This window comes from Puntigrus tetrazona, chromosome 20, assembly GCF_018831695.1.
Source record: "Puntigrus tetrazona isolate hp1 chromosome 20, ASM1883169v1, whole genome shotgun sequence".
Lineage (NCBI taxonomy): Eukaryota > Metazoa > Chordata > Actinopteri > Cypriniformes > Cyprinidae > Puntigrus > Puntigrus tetrazona.
The window spans coordinates 17,719,871-17,736,972 of NC_056718.1; the positions used below are offsets into that span (position 1 = coordinate 17,719,871).

The 17,102-nt window shown below is 39.1% G+C and overlaps 1 protein-coding gene across 1 annotated transcript in view; it reads right to left on the bottom strand.

Moving 5' to 3' along the window:
* Positions 1–17,102, bottom strand: part of hmcn1 (hemicentin 1) — a 67,824-nt gene that overhangs the window by 14,953 nt on the left and 35,769 nt on the right. Inside the window, 44 exon segments of the mRNA XM_043220343.1 lie at positions 54–198; positions 304–445; positions 885–1,021; positions 1,113–1,194; positions 1,349–1,545; positions 1,628–1,906; positions 2,049–2,146; positions 2,977–3,160; positions 3,269–3,393; positions 3,519–3,678; positions 4,621–4,770; positions 4,852–4,983; positions 5,062–5,143; positions 5,285–5,487; positions 5,609–5,722; positions 5,828–5,989; positions 6,096–6,192; positions 6,329–6,516; positions 6,628–6,741; positions 6,869–7,045; positions 7,158–7,308; positions 7,405–7,550; positions 7,658–7,771; positions 7,999–8,172; positions 8,248–8,439; positions 8,511–8,597; positions 8,761–8,874; positions 9,852–10,019; positions 10,568–10,843; positions 11,080–11,235; positions 11,379–11,501; positions 11,585–11,681; positions 11,943–12,118; positions 12,531–12,654; positions 12,773–12,924; positions 13,043–13,219; positions 13,323–13,424; positions 13,804–13,927; positions 14,036–14,190; positions 14,350–14,519; positions 14,939–15,047; positions 15,607–15,888; positions 16,009–16,287; positions 16,397–16,551. Of these exon segments, the coding sequence (XP_043076278.1) occupies positions 54–198; positions 304–445; positions 885–1,021; positions 1,113–1,194; positions 1,349–1,545; positions 1,628–1,906; positions 2,049–2,146; positions 2,977–3,160; positions 3,269–3,393; positions 3,519–3,678; positions 4,621–4,770; positions 4,852–4,983; positions 5,062–5,143; positions 5,285–5,487; positions 5,609–5,722; positions 5,828–5,989; positions 6,096–6,192; positions 6,329–6,516; positions 6,628–6,741; positions 6,869–7,045; positions 7,158–7,308; positions 7,405–7,550; positions 7,658–7,771; positions 7,999–8,172; positions 8,248–8,439; positions 8,511–8,597; positions 8,761–8,874; positions 9,852–10,019; positions 10,568–10,843; positions 11,080–11,235; positions 11,379–11,501; positions 11,585–11,681; positions 11,943–12,118; positions 12,531–12,654; positions 12,773–12,924; positions 13,043–13,219; positions 13,323–13,424; positions 13,804–13,927; positions 14,036–14,190; positions 14,350–14,519; positions 14,939–15,047; positions 15,607–15,888; positions 16,009–16,287; positions 16,397–16,551 (6,771 nt within the window).

Genomic DNA, 17,102 nt, shown 5'->3' on the forward strand with positions numbered 1-17,102 from the left:
GAACAAAACACTGGTAAAACACTCTCAAGTCATCTGTGCTGCTGAGTGCTGACCTGGGGTTGTTTCCTGCCAGGATGGCTCCATGCTTCCTCCAGGTAATGCGTGGAGCGGGTACTCCATTCACGACACACTCCAGAACTACCAGTTGATTGATACGAACAGACACAGACTGAGGACCAACCTTTATTGTAGGAGGCACTGCAAAGAAAATGTTTATTTTAGCATATGCATATCCTCATACGCATAAACCCACAATATTTATCTTGCACAGGTGCCAAAACATATATAGAAATTGCTGGTCACCATTGACACTAAGTTTGAAGTGGCGTTTGGTTTCTCCAGCAACATTGCTGGCCACGCAAGTGTACTGGGCACCATCTCCCAACTCTGCATTGTTGATCTGCAGGTAACGACCGCTGGATAAAACCCGTACCCGTGGAGACATCTGGAGAAAGCATTGCAAAAGATATTTAGCATGAACTCATTTAACTGGTTTATAATTAGTTTTGCTATCACAGAAAGAAAGACATTAATATATTATTTCACAATATTACTGTTCTTTTAAATATTACAAAATAATGGAAGATTACATGTAAAATATTTTTAAACATAGTAAAAAGCTAAATGTTTCATCTTGTATTTGCAGAGGAACGTTATAAAGTCTTGTATAAATAGGAAAATGTCTAAAAATAAATGATAATCCATAATCTGCCAACATTTACATTTAGCAGATGTGTTTAGTGATTTATATATGAGGATAGATAATTTATTATAAAAGTGCTTTTATTTCTGCCATTTGAATTTCAAACCTCATCTTTCAAATCAGGTGCAAGGGTTATAACTCTCTCCAGGCTTTAATATTGAATGTTGTTTACACTGGATACCTTCAGAGGTGCTCCATCTTTAAGCCATGTGAGGGTTGGGGGTGGAACTGCATCAGATTTACATTCAAGGGTCACCTGCCTGTTTTGCAGGACAGACACATCTTGCACACCCCTGTCACCAGCAATGTTGGGTGGAACTGTTGAAAAAGATTGTCGTTAAGCAAATTATGCGAGGCTACATTTTAGCCTAAAACAACGAATAACATTTTAACTACTTTTAAGACTCACCATGTACTCTGACAAGAAACTCTTTATCATCATCTCCAGCAGGGCTGGTGGCCAAACATGTGTATCTTCCAGTGTTTTCCACCTACATTGGTTTTGTAAACATGAAAGTCAGCAGAATAAGGTACAAACATGGAAGAAGAACAATGAATTTTAGGAACTTATAACACTGCGTCACATTCAGCAGCAATTGAGAAAAGGCAGGAACAAGAATTTTTGTGCCTATTTTTAGTTTTTACCTGAGCAGAAGCAACTCTGAGAACCTCTCCATCTCTGAGGAGCCGTATACTATCTGTCTGAGGCAGAGGCCGCCCATCCTTCAGCCAGGTCAGTGTGGGTAAAGGTATGCCGTCAGCCTCACAAACCAGCTCCAGGATATGATTGACAACCACAGAGACCTCAGCAGGCACACCAGAGCCATTGATCCGCGGTGGGTCTGAGAGACAGGGATAGATGTCAATGAATCTGTGACAGAAGAAATCAGTATAGTTATTTTGTATCGTAGCGCATTTTCTCACCTAATACTTTGAGGCTGAAGTGGCGGCTTGCGTCTCCAGCCTGATTATGAGCAGTACAGGTGTAGCGTCCGGTGTGGTTGACTCTTGTATGAGAAATCTGCAGGGTGCTGTTTTGGTTGAGGAGCGACAGGTGAACATCTTTAGGTATTACTGCACCATTCCTCAGCCAAGTAATAGCTGGACTTGGTGTCCCATCTGCAATGCAGACGAAAGAGGCTGTGTTTCCTCTAACAACTGTTACTTCTTCTGTACTGCCTGCCCCATCCAGACTGGGAGGAACTGAGAAAAATTACACAAGAAATGAAGAAATGAAGTAACAGTTACATCTTAGAAACAGCAGACACATCTGTCATTTAAATGAACATTTTCACAGTAAATGCACCTAAATTTGATCTTTGGAAATACAAACAGGTTAACTCACCAAACACCTGTAAATTATAGTGTCTGTTGTCCACTCCAGCTCTGTTGGAGGCCACACAAGTATAGCTACCTCCATCTGAAACCTGTGCACGAGCAATGCTAACACCAAAAATTGCAATCAGGTGACAAACATTTAGTGTTATGAATCATCAGTTCTATTCAGGGTGGAATATTAACACCAGTTTTACTATTTTGTGCAAGAGTGCAATTCAGTGTTGTTACTGTAATTAAAATTAAACTATTACAAAAAGTGCCCAACAACTGAAATAAAAAAAATCTAATAAAATACATTATGTGAAAAACGAATTATTAAAATACAGAAATGTTGCCTTGGCAACTAACTGAAACAACTATGTTTCAAAATACTAAAATAACTAAATCAAATAAATAAAATGGATAAAAATAATAAAATCAATCAATCAATGAAAACAGCAAAATAAAAATAATAAAAATACTGAAAAGCACATAAAAAATACTGAAACAACTAAAATTAAAACAAAAAAGGTTCAATAAAATTATAAATAAATAATATAAAACAAAAAAAAAAATAATACTAAAATAACACTGGTTTAATTTCACATTTGTGGTGATAAACTTTATTGGCCAGTTGCACAGACTGCTTTAACTTAAGCCAGGTCTAGGCCTTAGTTAAATTAAGGTATTTTATATCTTGTATAAAAATGTTTTTTTTCTTATAAAAATGTCCCAGGTGTGCATCTTGAGACAGAACAATGGCACTGACATATTTTAAGGTATGTAAGAGCAAGATCTGGGACTAGTTTAAAACCTTGTCTGTGTTCATAATAAAAATAGCTTATAAAATGTAAGCCTCCATCTCGAATTGAAGAAATTTAAACAAGGTGTGGCTGAGCAGCAACAAATAAATTTCTGACCTAGCGATTATGTTTACAATCTGTCAGATCTCTTACCGGAGCACTTGGCCGGCAGACAGCAGTCGTATCTGAGATGACACTGGAAGCGGCAGACCGTTCTTCAGCCAGTTGAGCTGCGGAGGTGGAGAACCACTAGCTACACACTCAATATTTATTGAGCTGTCCAGCACCGTGGTCAGTTCCTTGGCAGCAGGCCCATTTCCCAGAATCAGAGGAGGAACTAGGAACAAAACAAGCAGCTATCAAATGTCTGGGAAAGACAGTAGTGTAATGAAAAATGTTGTTCTACCTCTCGCTCCTAATAGAGTCCTTTAAAGACACAACTTACCATACACATTTAGGTTAAATATTCGGTCTTCCTCTCCAGCCTGATTGGTGGCCACACAAGTGTATTTTCCACTGTCGGATGTGTGCACAGCTGTCACAGTCAGTGTGCTGCCATCAGGACTGATTCTGGAAAAAAAAATGGGTTTACGACTTTTATTGTCTTATTATACTGAAATACTATGAAAAAGGAGTATGCAGAAAAACACACTGGAGAGGGTTAATCGCATAATGACACAAAAATTAGCTCTCACTTGATGTTCTTCTGAGCAGTTCTGCTAAGTGTCTTTCCATCCTTCAGCCACTGGATCTCAGGGGTTGGATTTCCTTCAGCACGGCAAACCAGTTGGATGCTATCGTTCAGCAGAACACTCATCTCACTAGGTAACTCAGATCCTATGATGTTCGGTGGGACTGAAGGTGAACACAAAACAAGGTAATTTGTCCAATAAAAACACCTAACAACTACTATGTGTAATATTTAATAAAGCAGTGGCTATTTACACTAAGGTTAAATATCATCATTTTATAGTTATATGCTATTTAGACTATAGATTTTTATTACACTGTGTTAAAATAGCAGAATTTTCTGCTTCTTTTTACTATTTATTGCAAATAGAGGCAATTATCTGCACCTCAGTATTGTAGTACATTATAAAACAGTAGGGCTGGGTGATAATCCGATAACAAAAATGATCACAATATAATTTCCCCCAATAAAACTCTATGAAGAGTTCAACTCATTTGAATCGCACTACACGGACAGTTTATCTGCTGCGCAGCACAAACTCACTAGAGCAGATGCGTTTACTCGCAAGCACTCAACAGGGCTGTGTTGTATGAAATGCTTGAATTTAGCACTGAAGACAAATGACTCTCTGATTCAAACCAGTTTAAAGCCAAACAAGAGAAACATCATACATCATACACATCATACCATGGATTTACTGTAGTATAAAACTCATTGCACCATGATTGTGGCAGAAATGTGTTTATTACAGGAGTAATGGTATATTTATAGTATGCATTTGTGATTAAGCTATAGCATGTGTGCATTTATACCGAATGTTTAACCCAAACCTGCTTCTTGATTTGACACAAAAGGCTCTAATCACTTATTAGAACATGCAAATTAATTTTTGTATTTTTTTTTATTTCTTTTGTTAAGGAAAATGAAGGGTCTGGTTTCTCTTGAAAAAAAAAATGCTTATCCGATGAGATTTAAAATATAAAAAGGGTGGAAAAAAAAGTTTGCCATTCAGAGCGTAGGTCTACCACGTAGGACCACTGCCAACAAGGCAGGCTATTTGCACTTTGTGTCAGTAGACACACCGATTTAATAATGCTTTCTTGTACCTTGAATTGTAAGATGGTAGTTTTTGTGGGCCTTTCCTTCCACATTGGATGCCACACAAGTGTAAGTGCCACTGTCAGATAACTGTGAACGGGCAATCTGCAGCTTACTGCCCCCGGACAGTATATGCATCTCCAGAGACTCTGAATTCTCTTGAAAGAGAATGAAAACATGCATGAGTTCACTTTAAAACAAATGTAAACGTTAAGAAATCTGTACATTGTTTATCTCACCGATCACTCTGCCATTCTTTAACCAGGTGAGCGAGGGAGGAGGTATCCCTGTAGCATCACAGGCGAAAGTGACGGGATTGCTGATGGTTTCCACCACACGCTCCACTGCTGGGCCATCCAGCCATGGGGGAACTGCACACCGTTATTTGTTAAACAGTAAGTACCTTAATAATGTTACAAAATATATATATGTATAAATGTTTTTCTCACCATGGATACTGAGATGGAAGTTCTTGTCCACTTGACCTGCTACATTTGTGGCCTTACAGACATACTGGCCTGTATCTGATACCTGACAGAAAGAAAGAGTCATTTATAATTCCAAAAAAAAAAAAAGTAAGTAAATATAAGTAATAATAAGTGGTGCTTACACACAGAGTATAAAACTCAACACCAAGCAGAAGATAACACATGCTAATTGTCTCAAACCCACCTCTGTTTCTCTCAATTCCAGCATTTGTCCATCAGCTAGTATGCGCAGGTTGGAGGTTTCAGTTATGGGACGTCCATTCTTGTACCAGGTAATGATGGGAGGAGGCACTGCATTAGATTCACACTCCAGAGTAACAGATTTGCCCACCTGGACATTCAACACCACTGGAAGATCCCCACTACTGTGTCTGATGCTAGGGGGAACTAGGAAATTTCACATCAGAAATTCAGATCAGTGACTTGTTAAACGATTTACTTTGTCATATTATAATTTGTATACCTTTTGTTATTTTTGGAAAGTTTCGCAGAGCAATGCTTTACTTACCATATACTGTAAGATAAATTAGTTTTTGGGCTTCTCCCGCTTGGTTGATGGCCACACAGCTGTATTTCCCCCCATCAGATATCTTTGCTTTCAGTATCTGTAGAGTACGGCCACCTAGAGACAGAATGAGGTAAAGCAGAGGAAAGGCAATTTATGTATAGTATGTACTATGTTGTCCTTGTATAATGTGCAAGTAAGAGTGTTTGTTTGCATGTGTACCAGGCATTATGAGTGCATTGGAGCTGGCCTGTACAGGTTTCCTATCTTTGAACCAGCTGAGGGTGGGAGGTGGCAATCCAGTGGCCTCACAGTTTAGAGATAGGAAGTTATTCACCACCACTGTCACATTCTCCTCTCTGATGCCCACAATGGAGGGAGAAACTGACAGCAAACAGGAAACAGCGATTATTAGATCAAAAATAAACAAGTAGGTTGCAGTTTACTGCCGAACAGAGCCATGGTTTTATTTCACGGTGGTTAGACTCACCATGCACATTGAGGTTGAAAGACTTCTCTGCTGTTCCTGCTAAGTTTTGAGCCACACACACATAACGTCCTGTATCTGTCACCTGTGCATTTAAAATCTGTAACACACACAGAAACGTATCTATTAATATATATATGCTAAAATAAAGCAATTAAAAAAATCCTAACAAAAATAAATATATGTTCTTAACAGCACACACTGTCACTGTTGCATTACAGATGTTTTTCTCTCACCTGCAGTGTCCTGCCATTGGACAGAAGTCTGTGTGTGTTGTCTGGGGTAAGGGGTTGACTGTCTTTCATCCAGCTGATTTTAGGAGTGGGACTCCCGTGCACTTGACACTCCAGTACTCTGGTCTTGTTCACCAGCACTGTGATCTCATCAGGCATTTCACCATCATCTCCACGAATTGAGGGCGGTACTAACAAAATCCAAGAGTATAGACAAAAAGACATGTAACAATAGTTATCATTGTTGCTATTGTAATGTCTAGCATTTAAGAAAGAAAGTTTAATGCTCAGACTAAACTCACTCAACACTCTAACATCATACTGGATTGAGTCTTCTCCAGCCTCATTCACAGCCACACAAGTGTATCTCCCAGAATCCTCTACTTGAGCTCGAGGGATCTGGAGGACTCTTCCGCCTGTGTAAGAAATACAGAACAAAAACCATATAAAATTCTTATAAACTCATATGCAACACACAGATTTATTTATTATTAATTATTTTGCCATGCTACATAATCAAAATGTTGAAATTTAGCCACTCACCAGGCAAGATGAGTACTTTATCATTAGAAGCCAGCAGGTGTCCATCTTTGTACCAGGTCAGAACGGGAGGGGGAACAGCATTGGTCTCACAGTATAGGGAGATGGGATTATTTAGTATCACATCCTTAATGTCTCCATTAATACCAGTGTCTCCAAAGCCTCTGAAACTAGGGGGAACTGACACAAAAACAGGATTTTACTGTCAGACAGGTATAAAGCCAGAAGATTACAGTACAAAATCCACAGATAAAAGACAATAATACATATTGTATTGTAAAACCCTTTTCACCTTGTATATTTACATCAAAGTCCTTCTCATCCTCTCCAGCGATGTTGGTGGCTACACAGGTGTAACGACCTGTATCGGACACCTGAGTGTGTTTAATCTGAACGATACGACCGTTTGCAGTGATAGTGAGGTGACCGTCTGCTTTCAAGATCTGCAGAGATAGAGAGAGAAACAAGAGTATATGAAAACTCAATATCCCCATAAGAGTTAAAAACAGCATGCTTTATATACCATATGTGTTTTTCACCTGGCCATCCTTGTACCACACCAGTGTAGGTGTTGGAATAGCCTGAGCCTCACACTCCAGTGTAAGGGTGTTGTTAACTTTTATTTTCACCTCTTTAGGAGACAGACTCTCTCCTGGGATGTCATTTTTATTGATAACTGGAGGGACTGCAGGAAAGGAACATATATAAATAGGTCATGGATAACTGAACCCAAAAAAGTGTTATATTCCCCTACACCAAAAGGTGGCGATGTAGATCAGCTCTCATACGTACTGAAAACTTTGACCTCATAGTTTTTGAGTGTCTCTCCAGCCTCATTAGTTGCCACACACGTGTATCTCCCAGCATCCTCTTCCTTAGCATTCAAGATCTGTAAAGTGCGACCACCTGTCGCAAGACACAGTTAAGCTGTAAATGTATTTATTTTTCACTTATTTATATTAATTATTATATTAATCTAAATTAGTTAGAAATATTAATGTTTTTCATATTAATGTTTTTTTATGACTTCACAACAATTCCCCCAAAAATAATATGTCCATTTAATCACAATGTAATCGTGATTCAAAGTCATTACTTTATTCCAAAGTTAAATTTAAGTGTTGAAATCTGACCTGGAAGTACCCTGACATTGCGGCTGGATTCGAAGGGTGTGCCGTCTTTGAGCCAAGTGATGATGGCAGGGGGGTACGACTGGGCTTCGCAAACAAGAGAAGTAGGACTATTCAGTGTCACAGTAACCTCTTCAGCTGAACCTTCTGGACCAGAGCCAGCAATGGTAGGAGAAACTGTGGACAGAAATATAGATGAGTCCACCCACAAGACCACAAAAAGATATTGTAATACCTCCTGCCCAAACATACCTAACACATTGAGGTTAAAGTGTCTGCTCCTGTCTCCAGCGGTGTTAGAGGCCAAGCAGCTATATCTGCCTGTGTCTGCAACCTGTGACCCAGTGATCTGCAGGAAACGTCCATTTGACATCACATGCAGCCTTGAGTCACTACTCAGCGGTTGCCCATCTTTTAACCATGTGATCTCTGGCACTGGATTACCTAGATCACCCAAAAAATGGTTAACAGGAGGAAAGAGATAGCAAAGTAATCTTGTGTTTTGTGTCACTTACCAGTGACCTCACAGGCCAAAATTATGCTCTGTCTCTCCTTCACTTTCACATCCTCCACTGTGCTTTCATTAACAATGCTAGGTGGCACTAAGGTTGAAAGAAAAAAGATTAAATGAAATTTCTAATTTTCTAATGAAATTAATACTAATATCAATGCGTTTATCTCTGGCAACTGTATTTAGGCTTTGAAATTCAATAAAGCTTAAAATGGTTACATTTTAAAACTGTGCCATGTACAGTGCTGCATTACCCAGGACGTTTAGGTCGAAATTCTTTCTCTCCTCTCCTGCAGAGTTGGACACGATGCAGGTGTATCTCCCAGCATCTTCACTTGCGGCATGCATCAAACGCAGGCCTCGTCCCCCTGAGACAATTACAGATGTATATCAGACTCACAGGTGACTGAATGAGGGAGTGATTTCTGCACATTGAGTCAAAAGAATGGCCCGCACACACTTCTCTTAGGGAATTACTTAATCAGCTATAAATCAAGAGTGTGAGATTTACTCAGAGGAGGAATGCATCTGTAAAATGAATAAGTGAGCAAACTCAGAGTTTCAATTTGTCTAAAAAAAAAAAAAAAAAAACAGGCTTCATAAATGTCCCTATTGTTTGGTATGAAACGAGAGACCTCAAGTTAACAGCTGTTCAAACAGAGCTTAACCCGTCAACACAAGTCAAACCTCCCATTTTCACTCTTTAAACGAGTAATTATCACTCCCTAGGAGAGAGCTAAGCTGATCACCTGAACAAATACGTATCCTTCTTTCTTCCCTGGTGTCTCTTTCTTATAATGAGGAAAAAAGTTTGTGGTCAGCCAGAAGTGATATACATTATCGGTGGATGAGCTTTTCAACATTTGCGAATATGTAATCAATAATATGCCTATTCTACATATTTTGGTCCTGTTTTCTGTCCAGCTTCATGTCTTGCCTGTGGCATGCAGAGGGACAGTCTTATTATAGCTCAGCACAAATTCATTTACAATGTGGTTCATTTTGCACAGGTGACCTCCGGTGGTTTACGATGTCTGAGGTTACAATGATGGATGTACCTCATACTTGCTGCTGGCGGAGGATCAGTCTCTGTTTACACTGGAAGCCGTTAATGGAGAGTCTTTGCATGTTCAAATACAAGAACATCTGTCTAGCTGTTTTTCTTTTCAGTTAACCACTGATCTGTGGCGTTTGGCTGCTTACTAAAGCTATCTTGTTGCACCTTTTTGAGTTATTATACCTGGTTAATCTAATCCTTTAACTGGTACTGGGCTCTTTACCTAGACATAGTGGTGTAAACATTTTGGATCAAGGCAAATGCATTCATTGAAGAAGAAGCTGGTACCTGAGATGACCCGAACAGAGCTAGACGTGCTGATCGGTTGGCTGTCTTTGAGCCAGGTGATGGATGGTGGTGGCATTCCAGAAGCTTCGCAAGTGAGAACAACTGGGTTCTTCACAACAACACTCACGTTCTCAGGCACCTGTGTCTGTCCGATGATGGTGGGAGGAACTGAAGAGGTGGTTACATTAAATGTGAATATAAAGTATGTGAATGACAAAAACACTATGCATACTGAATAAGGTCGCATTACTTAAAAAGAGATCTGAAAAGTGAATTTTGGTAGCATTATTGGTGTGTAAAGGTACACAAATTCATATCAAACATTTTCTGTACAGGTCTTTCGAGTTCGGTATGCATTTGCACTGAACAAATAGATAATTGCTTTAACCACTGTGTGAACTTCTTTGGAAATAAAAAGTTTTGTTGAGAAACAAAGTCTCATCTTTGCACAATAAATAGTAAAAAAAAAAAGAACAGTAATTGAATTTAAATTTGAGCTCTGTTGTTAATTGTAACCTTATAGTAATGTAAAAGGTCTCCCTAACCCAGAAGCTGAGGTACCTGCTCTACCAAAACCATACTGAACCGTGACTTCAAAACCAAGGTACCATCATATTTTATGAACAAGAGTTACAAAAGACCTGATGTAACATAAAAAATAAATGAAAACTACTTAATAAAAAATTTAAACCATAAACTTTGACTTTTTTTCTTACCGTGAACATTGACATCATATTTCCTGTCAGCTTGTCCTGCCACATTTACAGCAATGCAGCTGTATCGACCGGTGTCAGCTACCTGGGCATCCTGAATGCGCAAAAGTCTGCCCTCATTAATTATTTGAGCCCTGCTGCTGGTGCTCAGCGGTCTTCCATCTTTCATCCATGAAATGGCAGGTCTGGGGACCCCATCTGCCTCACACTGCAGAGTGATATCTCCACCTCGTGTCACTGTCTCCTCATCCTGAGCTGAGGAGCTGATGGAAGGACGAACTGTTTGAAGAAAAATGTAAAATGCTTGTCCATGCGGAGTGTCTTTTATATGGTTAGAGAGCAGAAACGGAAAACTCCATAAGCTTTATGAGTGCTTATATATGTATAGTAGATGAGACTGTGACCCTGATACATACATCTAGAATATGCAGATGTTTATTATTGAAAATATTTTTTTAGCAATATCTATTTTTTGTCCTGTTCTAGTTTGAGCATCTCTTACGGACAAGATGTACCATAAACTTGCAGATTGTACTCTTTCATTGCACTGCCGGCTGTACTGGAGGCCAGACAAGTGTAAGAGGAAGCATCTGCCTTCTCAACACTGGAAATCTGCAGCTGACGCCCTCCGGAGAGTACGCGCACACGAGAGTCTCCCTTTAGTTCTGATCCTGAGACACACACAAAACGATTACAAAGCTTAAGGTTAAGAGTTTGTTCAAATACCTTAAGGATTATGGAGTATGAGTATGAAAATGGCAATAAATACGATGAGGATAGTGACGAGGAGGATGGTGAGGATGAGTAGTCCTACCATCTTTCTTCCAGGTGAGACTGGGAGGAGGAATCCCACTGGATTCGCACACAAGCGTGATGAGACCACCCTCAATCACAGTCAAAAGAGACACCTCATCAGATCCACGGATACTAGGAGGAACTGAGGGAAAGAAAATAACAGAGAAAGAAAAACATTATAACTTGAATCAGAGTTTATATTTGATTATATTTTCAAGCACTTACCCCACACATTCAGGTTATAGTGTTTCTCGGATTTTCCTGCCACGTTGGTTGCCTCACATGTGTACCTGCCTGTGTCCTGGACCTGAGCACTGTTAATCTGCAAACACAAAACAAATAACAAGTCAGTACCATCCTAAAACTGAATGAAAAATGAAAAAAAGACAACAATACAAAATGCCTTTCAGTTGCTATTTTACACACAACAAAAAACGAACTATAAAGCCAAACTATGATGCTGGGGTGTTGCAGCGAATTTACAGGGTGTAGTTCCCCTGATATAAGTGGTTGCTAGGTTGTTGCTTATTGGCCAGGTCAAAACTTACAGGCGTCTTATATGCTGTACTGTAATGTACTGCACCTTTAGTAAGCTGCTGTCCTCTGATAGGCTCAGACCTGGTTTTCTATAGAGTGGTCGACCATCTTTCCGCCAGCTTAATGCAGGTGGAGGGATGGCATCACTTTGACAATGCAGCTGGACTGACTGACCCATCAGAACAGTTTGGTTCACCTCCTCACCCATGATGTTGGGTGGCACTGAAGGACACAGACACATGCAGAAGTTAATTATGCTCACTAAGGCAGAATTTTTTTACATTTAGAAAAATAAGTTATATAATGAGATATCATTACATGTAAAATATCATTACAATAAAAAATAAATAAATAAAAAAATAACATTTCTAATTTAATATACTACTTATAATGTCAAATCTGAATTTTCAGCAGTCATTACTCCAACCCTTAGTTTCACATGATTCTTCAGAAATCATTCTAATAAGCTGATCTGGTACTCAAGAAGCATTTCTTACTATTTTCAATGTTAAAAAAATGTGCTTAATATTTTTGTGGCAACCATAATAGATTTTTTTTCAGGATTCTCGAATAGAAATTTCAAAAGAATAAAGATTTAATCAGGTTTAGGAGGGAGTGTGTCTTCTGAGCTCACCGTACACACGTAGATCATATTCTCGTTGCTGTTCTCCACCTGCATTCACAGCAACACAAGTGTAATGACCTGTGTCACTGACCTGTGCACTAACAAACGACAACACCCTGCCACCTGAAAATACCTAGTAAAAGAGGAAATTAAAAACTGATAGAGCCTGTTCAACACTTTCCAGTAGAGGCAAGCGTGATTTTATATGGCTACATATGCTCAACAGCATCCAAAGTCCCACACATACACACCTGGATTCCCTCTGAAAAGCTGGAGACAGGGCTGCCTTCTTTGAGCCAAGTAAGGCTGGGCATTGGAACTCCTGAGGCTTCACACTCTAACCTGACTGGGTCATTCACCACCACTGTTATCATTCCTCCTTTACTGGAGATAGAAGGAGGAACTAATGGAGACAGACAAAGAGTGTTAGATATTTAAAACAAAAAAGGAGCATTTTAAGAAGTTTCACATAGGCAAACTTTTGACTGAAATGTTCATTAGTGTTAGTCAAACACACTCACCGTACACCTGCAGACTGTATATGAGTTCAGTGCTGCCAGCCACATTGATGGCCACACATTTGTAGAGGCCAGCGTCTGACACCTGTGCGCGGTCAATCTCCAGCACATGACCTCTGCTCAGAATGTTAACTCCCGCAGCGCTTGTCAACGGACGACCGTCTTTATACCATGTCACAGCTGCAGCAGAAAAGGCATGAGAAAAATACACCACCTGTACTGTTGAAAACCGATACTAGCCAGTATTTGATATAGCCCTAAAAAGAGTAAATGTAAGGCTCACCTGGCAAAGGACTTCCTGTTGCCTTACATTTCAGCTGAATTTGGAAACCAGCAAGGATAGTTTCGTTGAGGATCTCTCCAGCATAGTGGATGCTGGGAGGTTCTATAAAACACATGAACATACTTATTTGCTGAAATTAAAGTTAATACAAATAAACATAGACTAATAAATAAAAACAAATAAAATGCATACATAGAAATAAATGATTAAAAACTAATTGAAAATCAGCTAAAATTACCTTATAGTAACATAATGTAAACTTGCAATTATACTAATATAATCAAAATTATTTTAAATAAAATCATTTAAATATTTAAAATAATGAGATGTTTTTCACGTTAACAAATAAATGATGAGCAATTGTGTTTAATTGTGTTTACTTGCCATGAAAAGAATCAGAATATAAATATAATATAACTTCAACTATTCAACAAAGTTAAAATGCTTTCGCTATCTTGTTTTTTTCAAGTATATTTCCTACCATGCACACTGAGGCGAATGTGCTGTTGTGCCTCGCCTGCTGCATTAGTTGCCACACAAGCATATTTTCCTGCGTCCTCAAGTCTGGCCTTCTTTATGTGCAAAACCCTGCCTGCAGATTCCAGCTACATGACAGAGAGATAAAGAGAGAGGAGATGATATATGCTCTAATTTAAACCTCCTCAAACACTTGATTTATTTTGGAAGTCTTCTGTCATGCTTTAAAGTCTGACCTTCAGAAATTCTTGTGTGGTGTCCACAGGACGGCCATCTTTCAGCCATGTGATGCTGGGAGGTGGAATACCAGTGACCACACACTGGAGGCTAACTGATGTGTGGAGGACCACAGACCTCTCAGCTGGACCGGTAGAACGGATAGTTGGGGGGACTGACAGACAAATATTAAAGAAATAAATAAATACATTTGACCATAATAGCGCCTGAAATATGTCTTAGAGAAAAAAACACTTTTGACCTTCACTCTGTGAGCAGATGAGGCAAACATCAAACACAAACATTAGCAAGAAATAAAATAAATTATTATTACCATGTACAGATACTTTAAATTCTCTCTCTTGCTCTCCAGCTTCGTTAGATGCTACACAGTGAAAAAGTGCTGCATCAGACACCTGAGCACGTGAGATGACCAATCGACGGCCATTTGACGTGATCCGTACCCCTTCGCCCTGCCTTACTGGCACACCATCCTTCAACCACCTTAAAACAGAGAGATAGATGCAGACGAGCGACTTTTCAATTCTGTATATGCTTAAATATGTGTCACCTTGCACCACAACACCATTCAAGTTTTTTTTTTTTTTAAGTTTTAAACATCATCTGAAAGCTGAATAAGTAAGATTTCTATTGATGCATGATATAGCTAATATTTGCAGAGATACAACTATTTGAAAATCTGGAATCTGGAGGTGCAAAAAAAAAATCTAAATATTGAGAAAAAATCTAAACTCATCTAAAATTCGGCTTTAATATATATATAGTAGGAAATTTACAAATTATCATCATTGAACATGATCTTTACTTTTGACAAAAAAAGAAATTTTGACCAATAAAATGTATTTTAAGCTGTTGCTACAAAAACGTGTGGTCCAGGGTCACATATGTACATGCGTACTCACGTGATGGTTGGCGTAGGTGTGCCTACAGCATAACACTCAAGCTCTAGGATATTGTTGAGGATAACTGTGGCATCTGTGGTTTCACTTGCCCCATCCACAACAGGAGGAACTGAATACACACAAACAAAAAGTATGGTCAGACGCTACAGCATCTCCGGAATCGTAAACCAAACAATGCACGAATCAACCGTGTCTTTGAAATAACGCGTAACAAACTCACATAACGAAAACACACAGAGAGTTAATGAATGCCACATGCTTGTGTCACATCATCGGATACTGCCTCTACAATCACCCTTTAATCTCAATGAATCTTTTATACATTTCCTTCATTTGTTGTTAACCAGTTTATAGGATCATAAAACACTTTGCTGTTGATTTCCTGCAAACACATTCCCATGATGCAACACAAATGTGGACTGAGTGATTGCGGTGGTCTGTTGGACGCATGTATTAGGACCGTAATGGTATCCAGATGCTCAGAAGATCAATGTGCAGGTTGAGACAAGATCCTTCTGGCTCATGCACATGAAAACACAGAACTTCCTGATTCGTGTGAATAGTGAAGGATGACATGCCGTCAAATTTAAACGCACCTAATGCTTAATAGGTCACTTCTTTTGACTTTTAATAGTTTGCTACAATAATGTAAATGTGAGTGCATATACCTAAGACACTGACGTCGTATTTGATTTCCTTCTCTCCAGCAATGCTCGTAGCCACACATACATATCGACCAGCATCAGATGTAAGAGCACTGACGATTTCAAGTTTGCGGCCCTGCTCCAGAACACGCAGGTTCTCTCTAACAGCGACTGGTGAACCATCCTTTAGCCAGGTCAGTGAAGGAGGAGGGTGACCTTCAGCCTCACACTCCAAAATCAAAGATTTGCTGAGCACAACCTTCGCGTCTGTGGGACCGTCAGAACTGGCAGTGATGGAGGGAGGGACTGAATGATGGAAAAAAAGGAAACATGAACAAGTGTTACTATTTCCAAGTATTTCCAACCAAAAAAACTAAAAATGAACACTGATTATAGAATTTTACAGGCCTGGAAATGAGTCCTCACCATAGACATCTAGCTCATAAAGTTTCTCAGTGGTGCCTGCTACACTGGTGACTTTACAGGTGTACTGTCCTGCATCTGACACTTGAGCTCTTAAGATCTTGAGGAACTGCCCTCTGTCCACATACTGGGCCTGTCTGCTGGACAGAATGACCTCTCCGTTCTTGTACCATGTGATGGCAGGGAGGGGCACACCCCGAACCTCACACTCCAGAGTCACCAAATTACCAAGCAGAACTGTTACCTCAGAAGTCATGTTTCCTCCCTTAATACTGGGTGGTACTGAGTCAGTAGAATGGAAAGACAATCATTTAGCATATAGAGTTCAGAAGTCTTTTTATTCTGTTGTTGTTAAAAAACATAATAGGACATTATGTAGGAGTAAAATTACCAAAGATACTGAGGTTAAAATCCTTGGACTGCTTTCCTGCTGCATTGGTGGCACTACACTGGTATCGTGCCTGGTCACCTAAGCGAGCACTCTTTATCTTCAACTGCTGTCCTCTGTTTAGAACTTCAACATTGGGGTCACCCAAAAACACTGGCCTAACACGCAGAGTTAAATGAACAGATAAAGTTAATTCTCTTAGTACTCATTCAAAATATAAGGAGTGAATTCACCAAATATTATTTATGCCCCAAATAGAATTATTTGCACATGCTGTATTAATTTAGCACCTGATTAGCAAAAGGAATGAAGAAAATATATGACCCAGGTCCACAAAGTCATAATGGTATTTTTTTCTACACTGAGATGTATCTATCACCTCAATAAATAAGCTTTCCATTGATGCATGATTTGTTAGGATATGACAGTATTTGGCTGAGATACAACTATTTAAAAATCTGGAATCTGATGGTGCAAAAAAAATCTAAATATTGAGAAAATCACCTTTAAAACTGTTCAAATGAATTTCTTAGCAATGCATATTACCATTTGAAAATTACGTTTGGATATATTTATGGTAGGAAGTTTACAAAATATCTTCATGGAACATGATCTTTACTTCTAATGATTATTGATGATGACGATAATTTTGACCCATATTTTTTTTGTATTCTGTAAGAATGTATTCTGTAAGAAGCCTGATTTGCAA